Source organism: Sarcophilus harrisii, chromosome 5, assembly GCF_902635505.1.
Source record: "Sarcophilus harrisii chromosome 5, mSarHar1.11, whole genome shotgun sequence".
NCBI classification, from domain to species: Eukaryota; Metazoa; Chordata; class Mammalia; order Dasyuromorphia; family Dasyuridae; genus Sarcophilus; species Sarcophilus harrisii.
In genome coordinates, this window is record NC_045430.1 from 68,949,062 (window position 1) to 68,963,130 (window position 14,069).

The following is a 14,069-nucleotide window of genomic DNA, read 5'->3' on the forward strand; positions in this document are numbered from 1 at the left end:
CTCGGAGGACCGCCACACATTCAGGGAGACGCGGCCTGCGGCAGCGAGGGCCGCCGAACCAGCAAAGCACCCTTACTTAACCTTACACCCCGCGAGAAGCGAGGAGGAGGACTTTCTGAGGTCCAACAGCCCTGACGGTCACCTGTCGTGCTTCCACGCCCGCGGAACAGAGCTGGGTAGGAGAGGGAAGACGAAGGGAGGCGGAGAGCAACTGCCGCTACGAGGCGCCGCGCTACGCCGGCCTCCCCCGCCGAGCTGGCTGGTTTGAAGTCTCCGGCCCCGCTTCGGGTTGGTCGGCTCGGGTCACGTGGGCCCGAGCCGGAGTTTCTCAGCCAGCTGGAGGCTAGAGGGGGGGGGGGGGGGGGATCGACGTCGGCTGCGCCTACCAGCTTCTCTCCGAGCCTCTCCCCGCCCCCCTTCCCTGACTGCTTCCGCTCGGGCTGATTATCATTTTTATTGACAAACACCGAGCGAGCGATAGCGAGTTCCGGGGTGTATTTTTAGCCAAGCCATGGGAGACAAGAAGAGCCCCACCAGGTAACCGTGCCCGGCTCTGAGGACCGGCGGCCTGGAGGGAGCAGGGCGCCTCCGGGTCGGCCGAGACTCCGGGGGCCGCCTCGCTCTGGCCCGTGCTCCCGGGGCTGCCTTGAGGGAAGCGGTGGCTCTACAATGGAAGCGCGATGGCGACGGGCTGGTGGGCGGCTCCGGCAGCAGCTCTTCTCAGCCCCCAAAGCGGCCGCGGCGGTCCCCGGCCTCCCTTGTGGGCTTGCTCCCTTTCCCCAGCGCTCCCCTCCCCCACGGGAGCGGAGCGGCCGCGAGGCCGGAGGGCGGCTTTGGGAGGTCAGGGGGGGCGGAGAGCGGGGAGGGAAGTCCATCCCGGTGCCCGCGGGGCTGGCTTCGGGACGAGGGGAAGAGAGGGCTGGGAGCGAGGCTGAGGGATGCTTCTCAGGCGCTGCCGCTGACCCTGGGCCTTTTTTTCCCCTCGGGTGGCGTGTTGCAGGCCGAAGCGGCAGCCGAAGCCATCCTCGGATGAAGGATACTGGGATTGTAGCGTGTGCACCTTTCGGAACAGCGCCGAGGCTTTCAAATGCATGATGTGTGATGTGAGGAAGGGCACCTCCACTAGGTGAGTCTTGCCAGCCGGCTCTCGTCTCCCTTTGGGGGGTCTAGGAATCCGGCGTGGCCGCCCCGGCTCGGTGCTCCTCTTGTCTTTTTTCTTCTCCCCTCCCTGTGGGTCGGAGAAAAGAAAAGGTGGTATTCCCCGGCACCCCGATTGTGCAGCTAGCACCCCCTCTTACGGAGTAATACAACGAAAAGGGCCGGAGGACGGAGAGGAAGCCAAGGTTGTGTCCAGCATAGGAACTGGGTCACATTGATTGGGCCCTGAGCTATGGTTTGCGGTGAAATTGAAGAGCCTGTATTAGTTTTTACTGTTCAGAATGAATTAAATATTTAAAGGCAGCATTATGATTTAATTCGTATTGCCAGAAGTAACGGTTTTTCTCCTCAGATTTAATGTTGGTTGCATTGTTCTGCCAGTTTTTGATCAATGAGAAACCACTTAATCGTTTGGAAGCAGTTAGACGATGTAATTCATTATGTTGGCACGAAATGTGGCACTGCAGGATACTATATAAACTTCTGTTTGGAAATGAAGTCTGATTGGTTCAGATTTAAATTTGTATTTAATTTCGTTTTAGGTCTTTAATATTCTTTAAAGATGTGAATGAAATACTCGGTTAGTAGCAGTAGGTTAACTGAGTGGCCAGATGTTCTAAATTCTCTTGAATGGCAGTGTATTAGATTGAACTTGTTGAATTAAAAATAACCTCTGCCTACTTTCAGTCTTAACTTTATCTGATCTGTCTAATGTTCTGTCTACCTCAGAAAGAAATAACCTTTAAGAATTTAGTGGGTACAGAAAATCATCCAGGAAATTCAAAATTAGACATTCCCTATCCCTCAACACCTATTTTACAGAGATGCTGAGCTGCTGAGCTCAGGAAGGTAGGCTGTGAGTTAATACCATTATAATCGTCTGTCCAGCCTAATATTTAGAAAAGGTTACATACTCTGAATCAGTCTGACCTCCAATAGGTGAGGTAAGCAAAATGCAATATAAGCATATTAATGTATTTCATTTTCCATAATTAAGAAAATTTAACTAACACTGATTAGTTTTAATATTCATTAGGAATTTTATTTGTGATATCAATAATGAGATTTCTTTCCCATTGGTTTAACTCACTTTCTTTTTATTAAAAAGATAAAATCTTGACATTAAATCTAGAAACTACAGTAATGTGATCAAAGCCTCTCAATTACTCATTGTGATATTTTTTGCCCTGTATGTGATTTTCCTTGACTGCCCAAACAAATCTGTTCTCTTTGTGTAGTAATTATGAAAATTTTATACTGTTCTTATTTAAAAAGCAAAAAAGTTATTGAAGTTTTTTTAAAAGAACAAATAGAGACCATATAATACTTATGCCAAATAAGTATTTGTTCTTATGCATACTATAAACATTTTGAATATAACAAGGAAATATGACAAAAATATAAAACTAGATTTATCAGAACTTAATAATACCAGTGGACTTACTCTAAGTAAGCTTATTTAAAATTTAATAAACAGAAGTTTTAGAAAACCTTTTTTGGTGGTATATAATTCTGGGGTTTAGTTACTTCTAGGCTCTTCTAGGTTCAGCTTTTTTTTTGATAGAAACTTTGCTTGAGAAGGGCTCAGAAAAACCAGCATAGTTTGTAATTTGGACAGAAACTGAATAGATGGTAGTATACCAAAAATCTTAAGCCTTACTAAAAGTAAACCCCCGCTCTTTCAACTTCTAACTTCATTTTTTTCTGAACAGCTTCTTTTGAACTATTGATTCCATATTGAATTCTAAGGGCTCTCATTTCCTTGTTTCCTAATCTATTAAAATTTTTATTCCTGAATCCAGAGTAAGATATCCCTGTTTGGCTGCAGTAGTGGTATAGGACACTTTAAATTTTTAATAGGGTTCCTATTGATTGCAAGTTGAAATGTATTCGTCTCCCTGGAAATGTTTGATTAGGTCAAGAGTCTTTAGCACACTTTGGAAAGGCCAGGGTTGCAGTGTTGAAAATATTTATATACTACATGTCCAGGTGACATTTTAAGTTTGGTATAGTACTTAAGTCAGTAATGGCAAGACTATTGCTGAAAAGGCTGTAACTTGCAAATGGGTTCAGTCTTGGATTAATTGGAATGAGGCTTGTGTTCCACATGAGACCAAGTTTAAATAGTCTCTAGCAGATGAAATCTCATTTTGTATCTAAGCCAAATTCTATGCTGCTATATTTTTTTTTTTCTTTAGAACTGAGGTTCTTAATCTGGGAACTGGGAACTTATTTTTAAATATTTTGATAACTATATTTCAATTTAATTTGTTTTCTTTGCATTTTGTTTTACTAATTTTAAAGATATGTCCATAAGTTTAAAGAGAAAAAGGAATCTGACACATACACAAAAAGGTCCAAGAACTCCAGCTTTAGAGGAATGTGACCATTCTTGAAGACTATTTAAGCTATTATTTTTTAAAATAGCTCAGTAAATTCTCTGAATGAGAGTGCTACAGTGGTGTAATTCTTACCTGTTAATATAAATAGTTCAGTAAAAGTCTAATCTGCTTATTTAGCATCTAAGTAAGTAGATTTTGTTTTTATGTATTCTGTTTTTATTAAAGAGATCTAAGACATGAGTGATTTATTGTCTTAGAAAACTAGGTGCTTACACGTGTCTATGTTCAATCAATTAAGAATACCCATGTTTTCTTTTTTTTTTTTTTTATTTAATAGCCTTTAATTTACAGGATATATACATGGGTAACTTTACAGCATTAACAATTGCCAAACCTCTTGTTCCAATTTTTCACCTCTTACCCCCCCCCACCCCCTCCCCTAAATGGCAGGATGACCAGTAGATGTTAAATATATTAAAATATAACTTAGATACACAATAAGTATACATGACCAAAACATTATTTTGCTGTACAAAAAGAATCAGACTCTGAATTATTGTACAATTAGCTTGTGAAGGAAATCAAAGATGCAGGTGTGCATAAATATAGGGACTGGGAATTCAATGTAATGGTTTTTAGTCATCTCCCAGAGTTCTTTTTCTGGGTATAGCTAGTTCAGTTCATTACTGCTCCATTAGAAATGATTTGGTTGATCTCGTTGCTGAGAATGGCCTGATCCATCAGGACTGGTCATCATCTAGTATTGTTGTTGAAGTATATAATGATCTCCTGGTCCTGCTCATTTCACTTAGCATCAGTTAAGTTAGAAGTCTCTCCAGGCCTTTCTGAAATCATCCTGTTGGTCATTTCTTACAGAACAGTAATATTCCATAATTTTCATATACCACAATTTATTCAGCCATTCTCCAACTGATGGACATCCATTCAGTTTCCAGTTTCTAGCCACTACAAAAAGGGCTGCCACAAACATTCGTGCACATACAGGTCCCTTTCCCTTCTTTATAATCTCTTTGGGATATAATCCCAGTAGTAACACTGCTGGATCAAAGGGTATGCACAGTTTGATAACTTTTTGAGCATAGTTCCAAACTACTCTCCAAAATGAATACCCATGTTTTCTGTGGTTATTATATTGCACCTTTATACATGATGTTTATTATAACAACCTTGAGAAACTGAAGATATTAAATTTTATTGTTTTCTTAGAATATTCATTGTCTTCCAAACAGAATGCTGGGCTCACCAGAGTGTCCTGTTGCTCAACTATTCTGAGTAAATGGAAATTTCTTTTTGTTGCTGAAATCAGTATATAGCAGTCTGTTTTTGGTCATTCAAATTAATGACATTTTACCATGGGTTTTTAAAATCTCATGGGTATTTGTGGAATCAATATAAAGAATTTGGACTCTGTAATTGGAGTATTAGTGTTCAAAGTACTCCTCTGATGCTGAGACAAGTCACTTACTGATTCTGGTGGTCAGCTTCCTCAAAGATAAAATGAAGGGGGTTGAGCTAGATGATTTCTATAGTCCCTTTATGCTTTAAATTCATTACCCTACAATCTTTCTTGTTCTAGGCCAAGCATTAACTCCTTCATGTTCTCATCATAAGCCTTGTTTTCTAGTCTTTTCTTTTTTTTTTTTTTAATTTAATATCTAGTCTTTTCTTAAGAGGAGGAAGAAGATGAAAGGTCTTTTTTTTCTTCACACATTTTTATGTAGTATCAGAACCACTAAATTTGGAATAAGATGACGTGTTCTGGTGCATCATATCTCTGTGATCTTATTCAAGTCATAATTTCTCTGGGTTTTAGTTTTCTCATCTATAAAATAAGAAAGTTGAATTAAACAATCTCCACATTTCTTTCCAACACTAAATCTATGATCCTGATGAGAAATGTGGTGGAGTGTTTGTGCTTATTTTTGATTTTTCTTTGTAATCACAAAGTATTCACCTCTCTTGAACAAGACTTACTTGGATTGGAGAGGTAGAACTAGGAAGGAAAATGTCAAGGTAGTATTTTATGAGTCTTAACAGGATCTGTTTATCCACAAAATGTGTCAAAGACCCTTGTAGTTTCTAATGGATGAAAAAAATAAGTTGTTATTCTAGAAATTTTCCTGTGTGGTTTTCATCTTGAGAATTCTCTGGTCAATTCCTGAGAGATACCTAACCATATGTTGGAAGGTTATTGGCATTTGAATTGAAAAGCGTTCTAGTTCCCCTACTTGTCTCAGTGATCATTATCTTATTCTTTTTTCTCTTCAAATCTGGCAATTTTGATGATCACTTTTTAGTACAATGTACAACATATATAGGAAAAAGTTTCATCAACCTACCTTATTCTATTATTGCAACAACTGGAAATCGTTATTGGTTAATAGGAGATTCTTAAAAATGGAAAAGTGGGGGATTTTTGAAGGAAAGAATTTGGAGGATTAGGACGAGGAAACTCCACAAGGGCCGAGACTTACTTTTCAATGATTGCTTTTTATACTCACTGCTGGCCCCGTGTTCTATATTTAGAATTAGAATGTTTGTTGAAAAAAGTGAAGGGGAAAATGAAGGAAATTTAATGTAAAATATACTTATCAGACAACCAAATTGAAATGCTGAATGCTTTTTTAAACAAAACTAAATATTGACAAATTGTTGAATAGAATGCAATTATATATTGAGGCAAAAGGATTTCTCTACATGTGCTGTGTACAAGTGAAAGGTTTTATACACAAATCGCTTCATTCATGGCCTTTTAAAACACTTTTAACTACTATGAGTGATTTTCAATTATATATGGTGAAAATTGGTGAGATAATATTATTATAGCAATTTCAAAAATCATCTACCAGTAAAACTATTTTAAAATAATTTTCAGGTCATGAAAATGAATAATTTAAAGGCATCAAGGAATGCTTTTGCTTTAATGAGTTCATAAGGTGTCAGATTTTACAATTTATTACAGTTTCTTTAGCTAATTTGCTATAATTAATTTGAATAAAGAGTATTTCATTGCCTTAAAAAAAAAAAACATAGGAAATTCTTAACTGATTCCAGATCTGACCTTAACTAGCTACTGGACCCTGGGCAGCAAGTAACTTAATCCTGTTTGCCTCAGTTTACTCATCTGTAAGATGAAGGAGAAAGGAATGGCAAGTCATTCTATATCTTTTTCAAGAAAACCCCAAGGGTTGTGAAGAGTTGCACAAAATTGAAATGACTGAACAACCACAACAAATTTGGTATAAAAAAAAAATCTTGAATGCAGTATTTTTAGATATGAAAGATATATTCAAAATAGGTATTACTTAACGATTATCAACATTGTAATAAATATCTTAAAGTTCTTTTTTGTTGAGTTTTTAAGTAAATAACAATACTGATAGCCTGGTGTGATTGGAGCAGTATTTCATAAGACCCTGCCATTTAGTATGGGCAAGTTTTTAATAAGCCTTTTTCCTCCCTTCCTTTCATGTTCAGGAGATTGACTCAGGTTTTTGATTTGACTTCTTGGGTTTATGAGTACAAAAGAGTATGGGCAGTTCTAGCTCTTTCTTTTTGAGTCTTTTGACCATGGACTGATAGCATGGCTAACACAGGGAAGCTGTGCTCTGCTAAATCAATGTTGTATCCTTACTTTATATCTCTGTTGAATGTCCTTCCTCATCTGTGGCTAGGCAGACCTGACTCCCATTTCATTCCAGTATTAGAACAAAATTACCAGGGGATAGACTCAATTTAAGCTCAGTATGTAACATCTATTAAAATGAAAAATTCAGATTTAAATAATTTTACTTCACAAAACAATGTATGACATTTCAAATATGATCAACATTTGTGTATCTTTTAATGGTACTTTATATATCTTATATATATTTAATGGTACTATATATATCATATAATCATAGAATATCAAATATAGTAGGAAGCTTAGAGATCAGGTAGTCCAGCCTTCTTATTGGATTAACTAGAGTATTTACTGATTGATTAATTAGTAAGTTCCTTTTGTATGCCACACATCATGTTGAATGCCGAGGATACAAAAAGAGGTTTAAAAAAGTTCTTGCCCTTAAAGAGATCACAATCTAATGGGGCAGACAATATGTAACAAATGTATAAAGAGCAAACTATATATAGAGGGGGGAAAGGCAGTAAATAACAGAAGAAAGGCACTTAGTATTGAGAGGAATCGAGGAATGCTTCCTATAGAAGATGGAACTTAAGTTGGTCTTGGAAGCCAAGGAAGTCAGTAGTCAGAGTGGTGAAGGGAGAATGGTTCAAACTTTGCAGATAGCAGGAGAAAATGCCAACAGTCAAGAGAAAATTTTTTGTTCCTGGAATGTCAGAAGACCAGTATCATTGGATCATAGCATACATGTTGGGGAGCAAAGTATAAGATGATTGGAAAGCTAAAAAGGGGCTAGGTTTGAATTCCAAGCAAATCTTTTTTTATTTGATCCTAGAAGCAAATAGGAAACCATTGGAATTGGTTGAGTAGGGGATCAGACTTGTACTTTAGGAAAATCACTTTAGGTGCTGAATGAAGAGATGGATTGGAGTGAGGAGAGACTTGAAGCAGACACATCCATTAGTAGGCTATTTTAGTAGTTCAGACATGAGGTGTTGAGGGCTTGAATTAGCGTGATGGCTGTCAGGAGAAGGGAATACATTTAAAAGATGGTGCAGAGATGAAATTGACAGGCCTTGGCAACTGGATCTTCCATAGCAGATGCAGAGGAATTCAGATTGACTCCAGGTTGTGAGCCTGAGGTACTGGGAGGATGATGTTACCTTTTGAATAGTATGGTATAAGTCATCATTAGCTCAGTCTTTTCCTCCTGTAGTTTTATATGGATTCCTTAGCTTGTGCGTCTCTCCCACCCCTCATACCCTGAGATCCCAATATTCCCTAGACATTACTCTTTTTTTCTATAGCCTTCTTGTCTGGAAAATCTCTCTGGCTGAAGGCCCCTTTTTTCCTTTGTTAAGTTCCCCCCCAGAAGCTCCATTTTGAGGTAGAGCCCTAGACTAGTCATCTTTCAGATTTCCATACTTCAGTTACCTTCTCACTTTAGAACTTCTCTTAACACTTGTGGCCTTCTCACCATAGAACATCTTTCGGCTTCTATTGGCATTCTTTTCCCATTTTCCCATTGATGAATTGCTTCCAGAACCTCCATTTTAGAAAAGATTCCAGATTAACCATCTGTTAATCCACTTTTATTTCCAGCTTTCCACAATTTACCAGCCTGTCCCTTGACTCTTCTTCCTTCTTTCCCTTTCCCCATTCAGTTCCCTTTTATGTATTATCTTCCTCAATTAGAATGTAATCTCTTTGAAGGCTGGGAAGTCCTTTTTGCTTATATTTGTGCATGGAGGTAATGCTCAATAAATGTTTGTTGACTGATTTAGTCATGAAAAGTTTCAAATTTTTTTTTTCATTTTTTTTTTAATTCATTTTTTTTAATAGCCTTTTATTTACAGGATATATGCATGGGCAACTTTACAGCATTAACAATTGCCAAACCTCTTGTTCCAATTCTTCACCTCTTACCCCCCCACCCCCTCCCCTAGATGGCAGGATGACCAGTAGATGTTAAATATATTAAAATATAAATTAGATACACAATAAGTATACATGACCAAAACGTTATTTTGCTGTACAAAAAGAATCAGACTCTGAAATATTGTACAATTAGCTTGTGAAGGAAATCAAAAATGCAGGTGGGCATAAATATAGGGATTGGGAATTCAATGTAATGGTTTTTAGTCATCTCCCAGAGTTCTTTTTCTGGGCATAGCTGGTTCAGTTCATTACTGCTCCTTTGGAAATGATTTGAATGGTTGATCTCGTTGCTGAGGATGGCCAGGTCCATCAGAACTGGTCATCATCTAGTATTGTTGTTGAAGTATATAATGATCTCCTGGTCCTGCTCATTTCACTCAGCATCAGTTCGTGTAAGTCTCTCCAGGCCTTTCTGAAATCATCCTGTTGGTCATTTCTTACAGAACAGTAATATTCCATAATATTCATATACCACAGTTTATTCAGCCATTCTCCAACTGATGGACATCCATTCAGTTTCCAGTTTTTAGCCACTACAAAAAGGGCTGCCACAAACATTCGTGCACATACAGGTCCCTTTCCCTTCTTTATAATGAAAAGTTTCAAATTTTAACGGAGTACAGGACCTAAAGCTAGTAGTAGCAATTTATTTCCTATTTATTTTTGATTATCCAGGGTAACCGGAAGAATAGCAGTTGTAGTGGAACCAGGCAACAGGCTGCTATTTTCCCCAATTAGAGCTAGTAGATGGCTCTCTTTATCGTGTTATAACCATGAGGGACAAACTTGAAGCTTCTAGAATTAAATGAAAACTCCCTGAAATTCCATCTAAAGTAAATTTTAGCCAAGGTCAGGTATTTGATTGCAAAGCGACTAGAAATGGTTGAGGTCCATATGTTCTAATTACACATCAGTTTTTATAGTTAGATTTAGCTTTGGCATTGCTTTCTTCCCATTCCAAAGAATTGTGTCGATCTTCTGATCATTCCAGAATTTCTTGTTGTCATCTCTTGATTAGCTTGCTTGGTGAAAGAATCGGTTATTAGAATGATCACATTGGCTTCTTCAGTTTCTATCATGTCATTGCTGGCAATCCATCAGTTTTTTTCCTTGAAAGCATGTACACATTTGTCACATAGCACCTGCTTGCCAACATACACCAAGACTGTCATTGCCATCATCCCTTTCAGGTCAAATTTAGAGAATTCAGTGCCCTGCCCCCTATCCCCATGCCAACTCCAGTATTAAGAATAATAATTTGTTGTCTTTAAGCATGATGTGTGGTTTCTCTATTATTTTTGATTATGTCTTTCTCTCTCTTTTTTTTTTTTACTCTTGTCTTGTTTTAGGTCATGATTGCTATCTTTTTTGGGAGGATGGGGGGTTTAGCAGAGGCATAATAAAATTTTCCCCATCCTGTTACTTTAAAAGCATGTGAATCTTTGTTTCAGATGTACTTCTGGTATTGTTGGAAAATTCTATTTTCTAATGTTTTCTGCTAACTTTCTGTTTTTTTCTGGGTGAGTTCATCCCATTTGTGTTGACCATTATGATTGTTTATCATGTATTTCCCTACATCATAACTTCTTTTTCATTTTCTTGTCTTTCTCATCCCCTTCTTTTTAAAGAAGATAGTTAAAGAGAAGAAATATGGTTAACACTAATGATTTAAAATTAAAACAATCTGCAACCACTCCAAAGACCTTTTTTCCTTCATCTCAGCTGGACAACAGTCACCTATTCTTAAGCTTCCTTTCCTTGAAATTCTTCCTTTATGATCCACCTTCCAAAGATGAAACTTGTTTTGCTTTTTACTTATCTTTTCTTTTGTGACTCCTTCTCTGCCATACCTGTTTCTCTCTTTTAATGAATTCTTATACCAAATGTAATTGGAGGGGAGGATGGTGGGTGGTCTGTCTCTCTGTCTGTCTCTGTAAGTAACCATTCTTTGTCTGGTTCCAATGATAGTGAAGTTTGTGTGATGTTTGCTTCCCATATCCTTTATTCTGTGTTTTTAGTCTTTTATTCCGACATCCCAATTATGTGAAATAGTAAATTTTGTTCCCTAGTTTATTCTTTCCCCCTGCCTTTTCTTAAGATATTTAAGAGGAGGAAAAAAACCCAAAAACGTTCTTAGTTCTTTTGTCTTACTGTAACGCTGCACTCCACTTTACTCTTGACAACATTTAGTTTTTATAAGTCCACTTATTTCTAATCCCCTCCAGTATAAAGTAGTCTTTATCTTTGAACAGTTTCTTCTAGTTGCTCCAATGTAATTGATTATGTTTTTCTTAATTCCTTTGTTTGCATTTTTTTAATCAAGAATGCTTAGAGTTTCTATGTTTCATTAAAGGTTGCCTTTTTCTTCTATAGGATATACTCACATTTTGCAAGATAAATTATTCTTAGTTGTAAGCTTGTATAACTTTTTCATTTTGTAATATTGTATTACAAACTCTTTACAGTTGTGGTTGCCTATAATAGGCCTTGTGTGATCCTAACTATGATTCTTTGTGAACTTTTTCCTTCTGGCTGCTTGTGAAGTATTTTATCTTTAACTCGGGACTTCTGGGTTTTCACCGTATTCCTGAGAATTTTCAATTTTTTTTAAAGAAGGTGTAAGGTTTTTTCTTTCTGTTTTCATTTTGACCACTAATTCTACTATGTCTGAGCCTATCGATTTTCTTGAAACATAGTAACCAGACTTTTCTTTTTTTCATAAATAACAGGCAGTCTGAAAGTTCTTAGGAAAATATATTTTTAAAATATTTTTTCAACCTTTTGGTTTTGTTTTAGTATTTCTTATTATCTCATAGAATAAATAATTTATGTTTGATTCATTCTAATTTTCAGGAAGTTAAGTGCTATACTGAGCTGTCTATTTTCTTTCTAATTCTTCCTTTTAGGTTTCTCATATTTATAACCGCCACTGCTCATTTTACTTCCTCATTCACACCCAAGCCCCAAACTTAAGAGTCCCACTTTAAAACAACCCACCCTGTGTTTTTTGGAGTGTAGTTTCATAGACAGTTGCTTTTATCTTTTTTTTTTTTTTTTTCCTTTCCCACTCCTTCCAGCATCTGGCTCTCATTGAGATCCCTACTAATGTGTCATTACACAGTCCCCCTTAGCCATTTCTAGCGCCAGTCATACTTTCACTCATTCTCCCAAGGAAAGTGGGGAAATTGGAGTACTTGTTCCTCATTGCCACTTAGTAAATCTCTGCTTCTTTGGTATTCACTCAATCCCTTTCTATGCAAAATTCTAAAATGTGTTGTCTACAGATTTTATCCTCTATCAGTTCAATCAAGCTTACAGTTTTTTTCTCCTCCCCATCTCCCACAGTCATACTAGGGAACTTCAATAAGTTTATTAATGCTTCCTCAAATAATCTAAATAGTCTAAAATTACAGTTCTTAAATTTCTTCATTTTACATTATCTACCCCACTCCATTACAGTTATACATAAAGATAATCATACCCTTATTATTGTCATTTCCCTCAAATACTCCATTTTCATGTTCATGAACTCTGAAATTCCCTTATCTGAATAACAATCTGTTGTCATTCTACCTTTTCTTCTTTGCAACCCCAAACTCTATTCTTTTTTTTTTTTTTTTTTAATTTAATAGCCTTTTATTTACAGGTTATACGCATGGGTAACTTTACAGCATTAACAATTGCCAAACCTCTTGTTCCAATTTTTCACCTCTTACCCCCCACCCCCTCCCCTAGATGGCAGGATGACCAGTAGATGTTAAATACATTAAAATATAAATTAGATACACAATAAGTATACATGACCAAAACGTTATTTTGCTGTACAAAAAGAATCAGACTCTGAAATATTGTACAATTAGCTTGTGAAGGAAATCAAAAATGCAGGTGTGCATAAATATAGGGATTGGGAATTCAATGTAATGGTTTTTAGTCATCTCCCAGAGTTCTTTTTCTGGGCATAGCTAGTTCAGTTCATTACTGCTCCATTAGAAATGATTTGGTTGATCTCGTTGCTGAGGATGGCCTGATCCATCAGAACTGGTCATCATCTAGTATTGTTGTTGAAGTATATAATGATCTCCTGGTCCTGCTCATTTCACTCAGCATCAGTTCGTGTAAGTCTCTCCAGGCCTTTCTGAAATCATCCTGTTGGTCATTTCTTACAGAACAGTAATATTCCATAATTTTCATATACCACAATTTATTCAGCCATTCTCCAACTGATGGACATCCATTCAGTTTCCAGTTTCTAGCCACTACAAAAAGGGCTGCCACAAACATTCGTGCACATACAGGTCCCTTTCCCTTCTTTATAATCTCTTTGGGATATAATCCCAGTAGTAACACTGCTGGATCAAAGGGTATGCACAGTTTGATAACTTTTTGAGCATAGTTCCAAACTACTCTCCAAAATGGTTGGATTCGTTCACAACTCCACCAACAATGCATCAATGTCCCAGTTTTCCCGCATCCCCTCCAACAATCATCATTATTTTTTCCTGTCATCTTAGCCAATCTGACAGGTGTGTAGTGGTATCTTAGAGTTGTCTTAATTTGCATTTCTCTGATTAATAATGACTTGGAGCATCTTTTCATATGACTAGAAATAGTTTCAATTTCTTCATCTGAGAATTGTCTGTTCATATCCTTTGACCATTTTTCAATTGGAGAATGGCTTGATTTTTTATAAATTAGAGTTAATTCTCTATATATTTTGGAAATGAGGCCTTTATCAGAACCTTTGACTGTAAAAATATTTTCCCAGTTTATTGCTTCCCTTCTAATCTTGTCTGCATTAATTTTGTTTGTACAAAAACTTTTCAGTTTGGTATAATCGAAATTTTCTATTTTGTGATCAGTAATGATCTCTAGTTCTTCTTTGGTCATAAAGTCCTTCCCCTTCCACAGGTCTGAGAGGTAAACTATCCTGTGTTCCTCTAATTTATTAATAATTTCATTCTTTATGCCTAGGTCATGAACCCATT

General features: G+C 37.2%; 1 protein-coding gene across 4 annotated transcripts in view; it reads left to right on the forward strand.

The window, feature by feature from the left end:
* Positions 1-343: 343 nt before the first annotated feature.
* Positions 344-14,069, forward strand: part of YAF2 (YY1 associated factor 2) — an 82,558-nt gene continuing 68,832 nt past the window's right edge. For 2 of the 4 annotated variants that reach the window (XM_031940632.1, XM_031940631.1), the window contains exon 1: positions 1,046-1,126. Coding sequence is in view for 2 of the 4 variants with exons in the window: in XM_003770982.4 (XP_003771030.1) it covers positions 512-537; positions 1,001-1,126 (152 nt within the window). In the remaining 2 variants the exon portion in view is untranslated. Of the gene's footprint in view, positions 538-1,000; positions 1,127-14,069 lie in introns of those variants that run through there. The other 2 variants (XM_003770982.4, XM_003770981.4) reach the window with 2 other exon arrangements.